Source organism: Henckelia pumila, chromosome 3, assembly GCF_033568475.1.
Source record: "Henckelia pumila isolate YLH828 chromosome 3, ASM3356847v2, whole genome shotgun sequence".
NCBI classification, from domain to species: domain Eukaryota; kingdom Viridiplantae; phylum Streptophyta; class Magnoliopsida; order Lamiales; family Gesneriaceae; genus Henckelia; species Henckelia pumila.
This window is the reverse complement of record NC_133122.1, coordinates 64,752,943-64,767,724: the sequence shown is the minus strand read 5'-3', so window position 1 is coordinate 64,767,724 and position 14,782 is coordinate 64,752,943. Positions and strand designations below refer to the sequence as shown.

Genomic DNA, 14,782 nt, shown 5'->3' with positions numbered 1-14,782 from the left:
ATTGATTATTGCATTTCAATCTGAGGTGTTTATCCAATATTGCATGTCTGTCTCTTTTACTTAGAAATTATATTTCTAACCGGTTTATCCGGCTGTTGTCTTTGTTTGTATGTGTACTTGGAAACAGGAGGATCAGGAGCAGGACCAAGTCGTTTGGGTTAGTTCGGGGTGAGATGATAGAAGTGAGACACCGTGTCTTAGGGTTGTGTCCTTTTGGACTTTTATTGTTTTGATTAGTCGATCGAATTATGTTGTCGAACTTGTTTGGTTGATCGCGTTTTGTTGGTGTTTCGAATCCCTTATTTAATGTATGAGTTATGGATTGAACCTTGGTTGCTGGGATCATTGAATTGAGTTTGTAAAGATTTTTCGTGCCCTGGATTTCTTCAGCTCGAGAGGGCGGCGCGGGCGCGCCGTTGTTCCGCGAGGATTGGGCGCGGGCGCGCTGGTTTTTGGCGAGGTCCTGGCGCGGGCGCGCGATCTTTTAAAAAAAAAAATTTGATTCGCTTTTCCGCGGCTCCTCATGTTCGATTGTGTTTAATTAATCGAGTATAGAAGATTAGAAACGGGGTCTCACACATGACAAGTTTAGGAGACCATCATATAACAACGAGAGACCGTTATAAAACTACATAGACCATCCATGACAAGGTAGGAGACAATCATATAACCATGAGACCATTATAAAACTATGGAGACCGTTAAAAAACTACGGAGACGATCCACAACAAGCATCCACAGCAAGGCTAGCTATGAAAGACCATCATAAACTACGGGACCATCCACAGCCAGGTAGGAGACCATTATAAAACTACGGAGACCATCCATAGCAAGGTAGGAGACATTATAAAACTATGGAGACCATTATAAAACTACGGAGACCATCTACAACAACCGGCTAGACTATGAGACAATCATATAACTATGCGATACTATTATAAACTACCGAGACCATCCACAACAACCATGATATAATCACACTAATCATAGTACATAACTACAGAACCATTATCTAAATACGAAGACCATAAAAGATCAATGTTATAAACAAGAAGACCATTACAAAATCTGCATGCAAGCTTACAAAAAGAGAATTAGAGGAAAAATATGTATACCTAGCTTGTGAATGGAGAAAAAAAATCACAGAAGGTGAATTAAAACCAGAAGAAAAGAAGATTATCACAGAATCTGCATACAAATTTAAAAAATTAGGGGAAAAAGCTTGTGAATGGAACCCTGAAAAGAAATGATGTTAAGTTGATGAAAATGAAAAGACAAAGAAGAAATCAATGGAATCGGAGAAGAGAAGAAAACGCATGAACCGATGAAAAATAGAGAAAACAATAGGAGAGAGAGGCAACGTACACTTTAAATTTGAATTTGACAAATCACATTAATTAGAATATATAATTATTTTATTTATTTTATTTTTTATAAAGTACAATAATTAGTTAAGTCTAAATTAATATTAATGTATTTTTAATCAAAATGGAGGTCATTGACTTAAAAAAAAAATTAAGGTCATTTGACCAAAAATGAAGACCAAATAAGGTCATTTTTTTAAATGCCCCTTTGCATATGTATTTTGTGAAAAATAATTCGGATTTCAAATTTTCTTTGAAATAAACAATTAATTTGGCCAACCCATTCCATTCAGCACTTTCCTTAGCTCTCCAAACAATTAATCTTATTCTCTTCCACACAGTGTTTCTTTATTTGATCAATTCCAAAACCCTAATTCCTATAATTCTAATTGATAGAATGAGAGAGTTTTTGGGGCCAAGAAAGATAAAGAACCTTCTCCATCCATTCAAGACACCACCGATCGCGTTTGTCTCTTTCTTTCATTGCTTGTATGTATATCATGATTGACTTGTGATTGTTTTATGTTGAGAATTGTGTTGCTTTTTTGTTTTATGGGTCCCAAATTGTAATCGTGATTTGGGGCTTCAATAATTGTTGGATAAAATCTGCTCATGATCTTTGTTGTACATTGGTAAAAGAGGTGACAGTGTTGATGATAAGATCAAGAAACTTGATTCTGAGCTAGTGAGATATAAAGAGCAGATAAAAAAGACACGACCAGGTCCTGCGCAAGAAGCTGTCAAAGCTAGAGCTATGAGAGTTCTTAAGCAAAAGAAAATGTAAGCTTTTTTTTTTCCAGCAACCATGCTAATGTATATGACTTGATATCATATTCCCAATGCCTTCTTCAGCATCATCTCGGGTGGTAAATTGATGGCACCGATAGTGCATGTTATTCTTTCTATGATTGGAAGTTCTTCGGATCTTTATTTTAGTTCAGAACCCTCTTTTGGTGGTGTGCTAAATGCTGTAGCTGAAAGTTGGTTATTCAAGTACAATTAATTGATCTGTTGACCTGCACTGTAATACCCGAAAAATCCATAAATCTATTCATGATTTATTAATGAAATTATAAATGAATTTTAAGTATTTTATTTTATTTAATCATGATTTAATAGTTATTCTTAATTAAATAATTTTATGTGTTGTGTGAATGATTTAAAAGTTGATATTTCATGTATTAAAATACATGTTTATTTATTTTGTTAAATGATTTTAATGGTTTTGTGCACTTCATTTATGAAGTTTAAAGTTATGATTTAAATTATTAGATGCTAGGTTTATACCTAATATATATTTATGCCTGACTAGATATTTAAATTTTTTCACGATTGAATTAATTTTGGACAGGAGGAACGAGACTAACCTATACACGAGATCATAGGAAATAATTCTACAAGTATTTTGAGTATAATATTGATATAGTTCTGTTTTATTCATCGGGAAGAGAAATTTTAATAGTCCGATTTGTAGCGTGTTAGATAGACTACATATTGATGTGGTCATTCCAACAACCGAACAATTATTTTCTTCTCCTTGCCCTACTTTGTTTGTCCTTGTTTCCCCTTTCCCAATAATTCTTCACCTCTACTCTCTTCCATACACGTTTCCTCATCTTCTCCATTCCTCCATTTCTGAAAATCCCAGCTTCAATACCTTCAATAGCTCCCCGTAAGCTTTCATTCAAGCTTCAAAAATCCCAATAATTTCCTCCATCTTCCCAACTCCAAATTTCATTCAAGCTCGCTTACCTCTACACAATGGCTGTATTTTGATCATATCTCATTCATAGGGTGTCCAAACTTCATTCCGTTTGAAGGGTTATCTTCCTTACATCCGTACCTTCGATTTGAGCTATAAATCTTTATTTTTGGTGGATGTTTCAGCCTAGATAAAAACCATCTTGTAAGACATTTCTGCACAGATTTTCTATTCCCTTTCTTCTTATATTTTGTCTTTGATTCTTGGTGTATTCTCACCATATAAAAGTGTTATTTTGATCTTAGGAACAGCTTAACAACCTCTTGGATTTCATCTTCCTTTGGTTACCTCTTTAGCATGTCTCGATTCCATTTGAGTATGGTTAGATCTCTACCAAGGTCCAAGTTAATCTTGTTCTTCAAAGATCAAAGGCAAGTATAAGTATTTTAAAGGTTTTGAAACCACCATTCAAAATATAATTATTTTGATATGAAAAGATGTATGTTGAGATGTGCATGCATGATTTTCAAGAATTTCAATAGCATGAAGTTTTGATTTTAAGGGTTTGAAGAGCATGTTATGTGATGGTATGAAATCGTGAAGCATAAGTTGTTCTTGTCAAGTTCTTTATTTGATTCAAGAGATACATGTTCCTTTAAGTTTTGATGTGTTATTGAGGTTTCAAGGGATGTTTTAATTAAATTATATAGCTAGAGTATTAGAAAATACCATATTTTGAAGTATTGAGTTAGTTTGAGTTAAAGCTTTGAAATGTTGCATGTGCTGGATTGTCCCGGATTAGCAACATTAATTACTTTTTTGAAGAACAAAATTAGTGTACTAATTCAAATGATATGAGGCCAATTGTATTGGAAAGATAGCTTATTTATCTACAACTTTCGTGTTTTGAGTTTTGTCAAAATCATTTTGAAAGATTGGCCAAAATAGCCCCGAAGTGTGTCGAGTGTTTTGAATTCCCCGCAGTGACACATCTTGGGAGAATGAGCATAACTTTTTACTTAAAATTCCAATTGAGGTGAGGTTTTCTTCATTAGACATCTAAGATCAAGTCTACAATTCCAAATTCTTAATGTAAAATAGGGTTTCAGAGAAATCAAGAAGACCCATTTGCACAGGTTATGCGCGCCCGCGCCTAGAAGTGGAGCGACCGTGCCTTGCCTTCGAAATTCATGATTTTTTAATGTTATTTTAGGGTCCCAAAATTCATGGTTATGATCTTTTAAGGCTTTTAAAATATATTTAAGAGTTTTTATGCCAAAAGTTTCAAGTTTTAAGTCAAGAACGAAAAGAACGACTTACGTGGATCGATTACGTTATGTGATGCATGTACATGTATAAGTTTCATTCATGAAACCTATGTTCAATATGAAAGTATGATTTTCATCATTTATGACATGCATGAAGTTATCGAGTAAAGTTTTATGTTCATGAAATGAAACTTATGAAGGAAGTTACGATGAAATAATGATGCTTCATAATGAATGAAATGATATGATGAAATATGAAAGTTATGATGAAATTATAAGATGATGAGGCATGAATGAATAATGTTATGATGAAGCATGAAGATATGATATGTTGATGCATGAAAATATTTTGATGTCTTATGTGTCTTTGTGGTGGCAATACGGGACTGGTACTCCGATTTGGGCTCCGGAGGGACCTTTCCAAATATGGCTCAAAGTACGGGTTAGGTCCTCCGGGATGAGCTCCGGAGGGGCCTTCGAAAATGAAAGAATGAATGTTATGAGGCGTAATGCCATATGGCTCAATGTACGGGTTAGGTCCTCTGGGATGAGCTCCGGAGGGCCTCCGAAAAGAAAAAAATGCTTGTTGATCAACAGGAACTACGAATGTGCCCATTATGAAGGCTGCCACAATTTCACATAATTCATCACCCCAAAATGATAAGTTTTTATGTTATGTTCATGGTTATGTTCATGGATAATTGTATGTTCAAGTTGCATGATTTGCATTAGATGTTAAGTGCAAATGTTCATTTAAGAATGAAATGGTAAAGTTTTGAGAATATCATGAAGTATACTTTCAAGATTTAAAGTTAAGTATGATGTCCATGTTTAAGTTTTTTACATCTTTTAACAGTTCTGAAGTTCATGTTCAATATTTTAAGTTTAAAGTTCCATGATGTTTAAGTTAAAGTTCTTCATGTTCAAGGTATCATGTTATGTATGTTCAAGTTATTTTAAGTTTAAAATATTTTTAAGTAATAGTGATGTCAATATTCTTATTTTAATCTTGCTGAGTCCTTTAGACTCACTATACTTGAATGGTGTAGTTTGATTAGCAAATTCGATTTAAAAGCTTTGGTAGCACGGCTTTGGAGTCCAAGAGGCGAAGACATTGCATGACACGACAGTTCAGAAGCTCTGATGTATTTAAAACAGAAAGATTTGCTTATATTTATGTCATGTTGTTATAATATTTTATGTACGATGTTTAAAAGTAATTATTTAATTTATTTAAATTGTCAGTCTTTTAAAGATGAGTTTTGAGGATTTCAAATAGTTCGTATTTTGAATAATCATTTCAGTTTGATATTTGTTGTGTGAGTTCCTCGATTATTTTAACTACGTAGTTTGTTTACAGTAACTCACATTTTCCCATCATATTTAAATGTTAGTAGTAAGTTTTGACGTGCTGTATTTTAAATGGTCTTTGTTATGGAGTTGCATCAGTGTTTTTAAGACTTTATAATCACGGAGTCACGAGTTTTATTGTTAAAGATTTAGATTTTAAATTCTTTTGGGAATTGGTGTGATGCACTAGTTGTATGACTTTTATTTTCCAACCTTTTTCCGCAACTATTTTAATTAAATGCTTGTAAGAATACGGGACGTCACATGCACTTTCACGGTGTTTGGTTCACTTGTTATATTAATGTAATTTCGTACTTGAATGCGTGAAGAAAATAAATATTTTGGTCTTTCTGAAAGTTAGATAAATGCCAAAAAATATATGAGTTAGCTGAATCAAAATTAAAAAATTAAAACAATTTGATCTTATTGGCCACATGCCCACATTTTAGTTTGGCTCAAGAAACCAATGTATTAGTCACATTATTATGTGTTTCTAAAAGTTATATAATTGCTCAAAAATATATGAGTTAGCTTAATTGAAGACTGAAGCAATCTAACCTTAGTCAGCACAATTCTGTTGGACTTGAGAAATCATTTTATTGACTAGTCATATTCTTATGTGGAAGAATATTTTGAAGGTTTAACGATGGTTAGCATTTTTTTTGGGTGCTTATGAGATTTTAGGCTAAAGCTAGATTAGAATAGGAGCTATGTTGTTTCTAAAAAGTCGATCGCTGGGTAGTTTTTTGTTTTGAATAACTTCTATAAGGAAAGGTAAGTCCAGGTAGATTAGAATAAATAAAAAGTGGGATCAAATTTACAAGAGAAAGTGAGGGAAACAATTTTTTGTCTTCTGTTAATTTCAACAGCTTTTGTTGGAATATATAATGGTCTGCGGCTGACATACGACACTTCTGATTAAAGTCATCTTCATAAATTTTTTCAAGGATCAGTAAAATATATCCAATTCATATAATTATAGGCCAAAGAGAAAACAATGCCTCCTCGTAGTCATAAATTCCATCCTTGTCATCACATTATTTTAGAATCAACAAGGGAAGATTAAACTTGAGCACTTTTGTTCTCTGATTCTTTTTCATAATGGGTGCAATGATCGTCATATACTCTTTGTTTTAATGTTGATTGCTGAATGATGGTCAAGTAATTGTTGATGAGAAGGTACTTTTTTTTCTTTCTTTTATTCGTTTACGGGCATCGGCATTTTTCTTGTAGGTCAAGTTGTTTATGCACATTTCTTTTGTTCATGGTGAACAAAATTGTGTCTACCCCCCGAAAATTACTGTGATTACTCATGATGCTGTCAAATTCAAATTGAAATTATAAGAAATGTTAATCTTCTTCTTGGGAAGTGTCTATCTGCCTTGTTCCGGTGTATCCTTATTCACTTGTTTACATGTTTAAATGGTTGTTCGTCTGATGGAAATGATGTTATTCGTATTTATCCGACGTTGACTTGACCTTGTTCAGAACTTTCAATTGAAATGGTTAATATGTTCATTTTCCTATTTTTCTTGGACAGGTATGAAGGTCAGCGGGACATGTTATACAATCAGACATTCAACCTTGTTCAAGTTGCATTTGCTGCAGAGGGAATCAAAGATGCTCAGCAAACTGTATGTGTCTTGGATATTCCAAAATGTTTTGCTCTCCAATGGCGTTGTTTACATGGTTCATTCAGTTTATTTTGTATTTTCATAGGGATTAGCAAAAATGGTAGAAGGAATCATACTTGTATTTTCTGATTTATCTTGCAATTGTAGAACATTGAGAATTATTGTTGTATCTACATGTCTGTGGTGTAGCCTGTAGGGATATAAATTGTTGTGCTATTATTAATTTCCCAGCCCTTAAAAGCTGACCATCTGTTGGTTGATGCAATGTCTTAGAACATTTGTTACATTTTAAGTTGAAGCACATAATTTTTTGCTGGTCTTTGTGCAGTATGACTGATATTTGAGCTTCGTGTTGATATGAATTGCTGACAAAGATTTACCCTATTGTTTAGTCAGTATGGCTACTCTGGTTTCTTGTAATTTATGTAAATGCACTTTAGCCATTACGCCCTGTGGGAAAAAATTAGTTCTTGTTAGGCAGATCATATCTTTAACATGAATGGACCCTGCTGCCTACTTCATCAGTGGTGGGGATCCAACCAGCCATTTGCCACAAAGGAGACGCACAGTTTGTGGAATTTATATCGCTTATCAAAGTTTAATATTTGCCTAAGTGCCTTTTGTGTTGCCCATTTAATATTCATTGTTAATACTTGCACAATATATTTAGTGCCTTGGATGGGATTGTAGAAGGGTCTAGTTAACCATTAACGACTTTCTGCTATATTCTTTCAGATGTCAGCTTTGAAGTCAGCAAACAAAGAGCTTAAAGTAATGATGAAGAATGTGAAAATTCAAGGCATCGATGTATGTATCTCACTCTTGATACTTTTTTCCCTTTATGTGTTTAGGATGTCTTGTTAAATACATTTTCTGATATTGCACTATTATTTCCATTGTTTGTAGAACTTACAAGATGAGATGATGGACCTAATGGACGTTAGTAATGAAATCCAAGAGTCCCTGGGTAGAAGCTATAATGTACCTGATGACATCGATGAGGATGAACTCATGGCTGGTAATACTCAATTCTATACTCTACAATTGACTAGAATCATGAAACACCAGATGCCATTTGGGGAATTTTGTTCGTCATGGTTCTTTAACTATGGTGTTAGACACTGCGTCATCTGCTTGCAAATTATGATTATTGAAATATGTGTGACTTTCCTATTTCATTGCTGCCATCACTTAATCATTCTGCTTCTATTGAAACTATTTGATTCCATCATGCAGAACTCAATGCTCTGGAAGCAGACATGGGGTTTGAAACCGAGGGTGATGGAGTTCCTGCTTATCTCCAACCTGACAATGATTTGGATGCAGAACTCAACTTGCCATCAGCGCCGAGCGGGCATGCTTCTGTTCCTGCCGGCCGACAGGTAAATTTCACATTCCTCTCATAGCCAGAATAGAACAGTGATTTTCCCCATTGTTGAGATGAAACATCATCCTTGAGTTAATTATATTCCTCGTACCCAAATGATATTTAACAATGCTGGAGGAATTAATAGACCTTGTCGAATGGTTGGTTTTCATTTCGCAGTAGTTCTCTCTAAAGGATTATTCCTTTGGAATTCATCACCAATATGGCATGCCTTGTCATTTTGTATCTGTGGGCATTGTCAGATAACTGATTTGTTCTGTGTTTGATAGGGTGAGTATGAATTAGGGTTACCAGCTATTCCTCGAGCTTCACTCCGGGGTTAGAGAAGATTACGATGTCGATTCCTGTTTATAAGACAACCAAGTTATTGTTTATCATCTTCTTCTAACGTCACTGTATTGGTAACTTGTGTTTCCGATGAATATATTGTCATGTTAATGAATCTACTTTACTGAATAAAACATGACTCCGGGAAAGGGTTAAAAAAATGCATGTGGTATTCTGTCTTAGAACTCAAATTCACGTTGTATTATTGATGCTAACTGGTCAAGTTCTATCCAGATGATCAATCTTAGGTTCAAATACCAAATGTGTTGCATACCAATCAAATTTAAAAGAACATCTTGAGTTGCAGAAAGTGATGTATTAATGTCAAGCATCACTTGTAGTGACCCGCGTCGTGATCACCTACTAATCTGAATAAGCATGCAATAATCTTAATTAACACAGTATCAAAGTTGAGCTGCGGAAACTGATAAAGTTATACAATCCCAAGAAGAAAAATCTGTAAACTTAATTTATTACAATTTACAACCAAATCGAATAACATCAATACTTTTGTAACAATAAACAAATACTGCAAAGATAAACTCCCAATGCTAACGACCTCAGCACCTATGATCTCCCAGCATCTCCTGCGCTATCCAACTTGAAACCTACTCTGTCGAATGGGGTGTTCAATAAATACAAAAACATGCGCTATCCAACTTGAGTCCTACCCCGTCTAATGGGGTGTCCAATAAATACAAAAACATGGACGTGAGCGAACTACGCTCAACACGAGCGTATGATTATATAAATATTATATATGTATGCATGCAAGTGTACGGGTTACCAAGACTCGAGGTCAAGAAAACTTTGATCAAAGATAGACTCGGGCACTAGGTATGTAGCACTCTGCGCCGTCACACCAGGAGGTAACTCACATACCCAATAGTGGATATAGGTGACTTGATCACAAATCTACGTGTCCAACCATCCACTAACAAGATAGGGTAAAAACCCCACTACAGATACAAGCCCAAGATGATCATGTATGAATCATAATAACGTGACATAATATATGCAGATAAAATCATGTAATATAAATAATGCGACATATAATACATGCATACTCAGTCAGGGTATCTCGAACAGTACTTTCGTACTTCAATACTAACAGACAAGCTACACCAGCACTACTGTCCAAGCCTATAATTACAAGATTATTATCACTAAACCATATCTAAAAGCCTTAACTAAGCTAATAAATACTCTCAAACTATTTATAGGATCTAGGGTTACACCTTCGTCCGTCGTTAGCCCGTTGATAACGAATGCCCCGAAACTTGGGCACAACTCCGTTACGACTCCCGGACGCCTTTCCAAGACCAGCACCTAGCCAAAGAAGGCTGGAAAGCTCCCAACTAAGCTAAGAAATGAGATTGGAACTTGGAAAATTAACAAAGAAAAATGAATCTCGAATGCCCTATTTATAGGCATAGATCAGACGCTCGGTTCTCTAGTTCGGGCGTTATGATCTCGCATGATTGCCACGTTGCCTGCATGCGCTGTTCGGACGATCTGATCCAACCTTTGGACGATCCAAACTCCTACATGTCCGAGCAGTGATGACACATCGATAATGCACATGACCTAACTTTGTTCGGACCATCCGAACTACCCGACCCTAAAAAGCCCATTAACCATTTTTGGACATTCTGGATCCAATTTCTTGGTCCGTTTGATCAAATTAAAATTTCTTAATCATGTTTTACTTGATCTAAATATGTTAGTCAAATTAATCTTGTAAAATAAAACCGGATTACTACATCACTAAATTTGCAAAACCATCATTAGCGTATTTATGTGATATTTTTAAAACTATCATTTATTATGGTAAATTACGAAATATGAATTCTATAGTTTTGGAACTTTTAGATATACTAGTTAAAGGCATGTGCGATGCACGTAGGAACACCATTTTTTATCGATAAACGTTGTTAAGTAAATAACTTGAGATGAAAAGAGTCTAATGTGCAATTAATTAATGATTTTCTTTGTATTTTAGTCAATAATAAAATTCAATGTAATATAATATGTACAACATAAATTATAAATTAGTGCAAACAATATTTGATAAAAAAATTTATATGTTACATATATAATTGAATCAATAGTTGTTGAAAACCATAATTTTAATAAATATCATAATTTTGTATAAATTAGAAATTTTGAAAAATATAAAATTTGATGTCATGACATACCTAATAAAATAAAATTTGACAAAAAAATTATAATAATACATAACTTTATAATTTGAACTTTTCTTTATTTCCCTATTTTTTCGTTTTCCATCCGTTAATTTCGGCCCAAACACGGCACACTATTTGTGCCACAACACGCTTTTCCTAAGAACAGTGTGCGTTGTTTGTATAAATTACTAACCTAGTGACTAGTGAGTCATAAAAATGCGTGCTATTTAAAAAACTGGTTTTGAGGCATCTAAACTAAGCAGACCAGTGACCTCGGCAAAACATTACTCAATTGTGTATCATATGTTTCCAATTTTTGTTCGTTATCAAAACACTATCGTTTTGAACACGAACACTGTTACAACATGTACTAATATACTCGTATTGCATAAAATTTCATTTAAATAATCAACACAACAACATATATACAGGTAACATGCAAGGATGGAGATACATATGTATCACATTACAAATAAACTTTTTAAATAAATTTTCATAAAAATGGATGAAACAAAATTGTGAATGAACCAAGACAAATTGACCAGAATAGAAAACCGACACTCGGAACATATTACCATCCCGTAACAAGGTTAACCTTGTCAATCTACTCAAGATATGGAGAGAAAACTGTCAAAACTTCTTGGTACACTGGCTTCTTGAAATCCACTGCCTATCAACAAAATTTTAGGAGAACATTCCATTTAACATGACAAGAGTTTAATGAGATGCTACATGCTAGATCCAAGTATCCAATTTTTAATTTGATCACATTGAGTGTACTTTTTTACTTTGAACCTCGCAAATCCAAATCAACTTTGGATTACTGGACCTAGCATTAGGGCATTGAATATTCATTCCAAAGTTTTTTAAGTTCAAAAGAAAACTAACAAGATCAACAATTTGTTGCGGCGACAACCATGACCATTCACCAAACTCGGCTTTCTCAGTCCCATCACCTGAAAGATTGATCTCTTTATCCTGTCCGGTAAATTTTAAAAGAAACCTGTAGTATTGCAAGTTATCAGCATTTGGTAAAGACTACAAACAGAATATCATTATGAGAAGTCAGAAGTACAATAGTGAAGGGTGGGGGTGGGAACAGTGTAACCAGAAATGGCATGAGTGCTCCACTTCAATGACAATACATTAGCCAGACCATTTTCTCTGTGTATTTACCATTTTGTTTACACTTACAAGACCCCCTATGGTAGCTCAATTTACACTCTCTCTCCCCCTATGGTAGCTCAATTAAGTCTCTCTCTGATCTTGTAGTCGACAATAGTTTAATTAGATGAGCTTCACCATTGCCATCACTATTTGATCTCTCATATAAAAGCAGTTTTTTACTTGAGTAATTTATTTAATAAGAGGGGGGGAAAAGGAGGCATTTCGAGTTTAAATCTATCAGGATCGTATAACGAATCCCTATCTGTTCAAAGGGAAAATAAAAGAGGTGTAGATTTGATCTGTGGTCTACTTCGATTCAAAAATTGGGAAGAAAAAACTGCAACTTAAGTGACCTCAACCCCGAAAGCAGCAGCCAGCAGCATAAAAAGTCCACTGTTCAAAATTGAGTTTATGATGGTTCAAGTAGGCACAAGTACTTACCATTTATGTGCTCGACCTTTCCAGTCTGAACCCCATTGTTGCTTAAGTTTTTCCCCGACTTCTGGAGGGAAATCATGTGTTAACCAATACGGCACCTGAAGATGGAATTGTCTTTAAGACTAGCTCAATGATGCATTACACCATAAATCACGTTGAAGAAAGGGTCAGAATTTTTCGATTTTGGACATATCCACATAATAAAAAGCTTCCATTTTGTTTGGAAAAACTACACCTTTTCGACTTTCTGTTTAACTTTTTCAATGCCTTAACTTGAAAAATGTCAAAGAATATATAAACTAATTAAACTCCAACCACTCATACTACAATTTACTGTTGAATGAACATTTTTCAACCGTGGCGAAGAAATTTTTTCGCTAAATGTAATCAAAGCTCCCACACAAACTAGTCCATAACTGGTAATGGGGAACCTATCGTCGCTTACAGTAAAGAGAAAATTTATGCATTTCGACACCGAATCTCTTCCCCGGTTGTAAGGTGTTTAAAAAAAGTGCACCACAAGACAAGTACAAAATTAATCAAGATAGTTTTCCGAGATCAAATCATTATAGTCTTTGAAATCTCATTAAGTCCTCTTCTTAACCACGGGGAAGAACAGAATGGGGGCAAGCACCTTTAATTTATATCGCTTTCCTTATCAAACCTTAATGTCTTTTTCAGAAATAAAAACTCGTAAAGTCAACACTTCGAATTGAAACAAGTTGTACCTCAGCCACAATATCAGCAGAGGTAACTCCAGTTTCTTCTCTCAACTCCCTCATGACGCCAGTCCTAGGATCCTCATTTTTATCAATTCCTCCCTAAAGAAGCAGATTGAACTTTAAAAGTAAGAGAAGATTAGCATAAGAAAAAAAAAACAAAACAAAATCCACCAATTAAAATTCTGGGTTTTACGTAAGTCCCGTCGATTTCTCAAATCCCAACCACATTTTCGTCAATATAATATCCATATCTGAAACTCACCTGAGGCATCTGCCAAGCATTTGGTATATCAAGCCTGGAAGCAGCAAAAATCTAGCACAAATCCACATAAAAATCATCAGACACAGACACAGAGCCAATAGAAATCCAAGAAATAAACATCGACCCACCTTTCTAGATGGGTTGATGAGACAAATCCCGACATTTCTTCGGTAATCTTGAGGTGGGTTTTCCATGGATAAGGAGAATGGAACGAATGTGTTGGTTCGTCGGAGGAAAAGAGAAGCTGGATGAGAATGAAGGAAAGGTCGAACGAAAGCCATAACGCTGTCTTACTTTACCTTGCTTTTAGTCACGATATGTAATTACTGCAATGCCCTTCCAAAATGAAGTGGTAAAAATAACAAAATTTCACATATATAACATTTACATTTAAAAGTCTAATTATAATTATAAGAATTTTAAAGTGTACTTATTACAAAAAATAAACAACACAAAAACTTCAATTGCCAAATTTGTGAGATGAATCTTCAATTTGGGTCACAAATAAAAAAAATATTATTTTTTATTGTAAATATCTCACGAATAATAATTCGTGAGACTGTCTCGTAAGACAAACTCAACAAACAATTGTTCAAATAATCAAAATTTTACTAAATAAATATTATGTGATGAAAAATTATGATATCAGTGTACGATAATTTTTTTTTTCAAACATATATTATATAAAAATATAATAAATCTTTCTCAAGTCTCTAAAAAAATAATTTAAAAAAAGCGTGTCAACCCGGGTTCACTCGAAACGGACTCGATCAACTTTATTTCTTTGGATCAAATTTTGGGTTCAACCCGATCAAATCAAAACCCAAAGGTATCCAAGATAAAAAAAAAACGTGAGAGACCTAATCTCCCAATACATAAATGTGAGTATACAAACCTATATAAAAAATAGATGAACATGTATTGGTTATTTGGGTCAATAATAGACTCTCGTGTTAATTTTAGAGGCACCTAGGT

General features: G+C 34.3%; 2 protein-coding genes across 3 annotated transcripts; one reads left to right on the top strand and one right to left on the bottom strand.

The window, feature by feature from the left end:
- Positions 1-1,998: 1,998 nt before the first annotated feature.
- LOC140892751 (vacuolar protein sorting-associated protein 60.1-like) lies at positions 1,999-9,172 on the top strand. Of its 2 annotated transcripts, none has more exons than XM_073301726.1 (6): positions 1,999-2,144; positions 7,225-7,318; positions 8,054-8,125; positions 8,225-8,336; positions 8,555-8,700; positions 8,975-9,172. In XM_073301726.1, exons 1-6 carry the CDS (start codon positions 2,119-2,121, stop codon positions 9,026-9,028), a joined length of 504 nt encoding a protein of 167 aa, XP_073157827.1. In that variant the 5' UTR covers positions 1,999-2,118; the 3' UTR covers positions 9,029-9,172. The 2 variants fall into 2 exon arrangements, with proteins under 2 accessions (XP_073157827.1, XP_073157828.1); XM_073301727.1 differs by lacking the exon at positions 1,999-2,144 and adding an exon at positions 6,727-6,863.
- Positions 9,173-11,691: 2,519 nt separating this feature from the next.
- LOC140892605 (nudix hydrolase 26, chloroplastic-like) lies at positions 11,692-14,066 on the bottom strand. Its single transcript, XM_073301547.1, has 6 exons — positions 13,936-14,066; positions 13,808-13,858; positions 13,552-13,644; positions 12,827-12,921; positions 12,107-12,221; positions 11,692-11,888 (listed from the first exon to the last, which is right to left on the bottom strand). The coding sequence occupies exons 1-6, from the start codon at positions 13,999-14,001 to the stop codon at positions 11,823-11,825; spliced, it is 486 nt and encodes a 161-aa protein (XP_073157648.1). The 5' UTR covers positions 14,002-14,066; the 3' UTR covers positions 11,692-11,822.
- Positions 14,067-14,782: the final 716 nt, after the last annotated feature.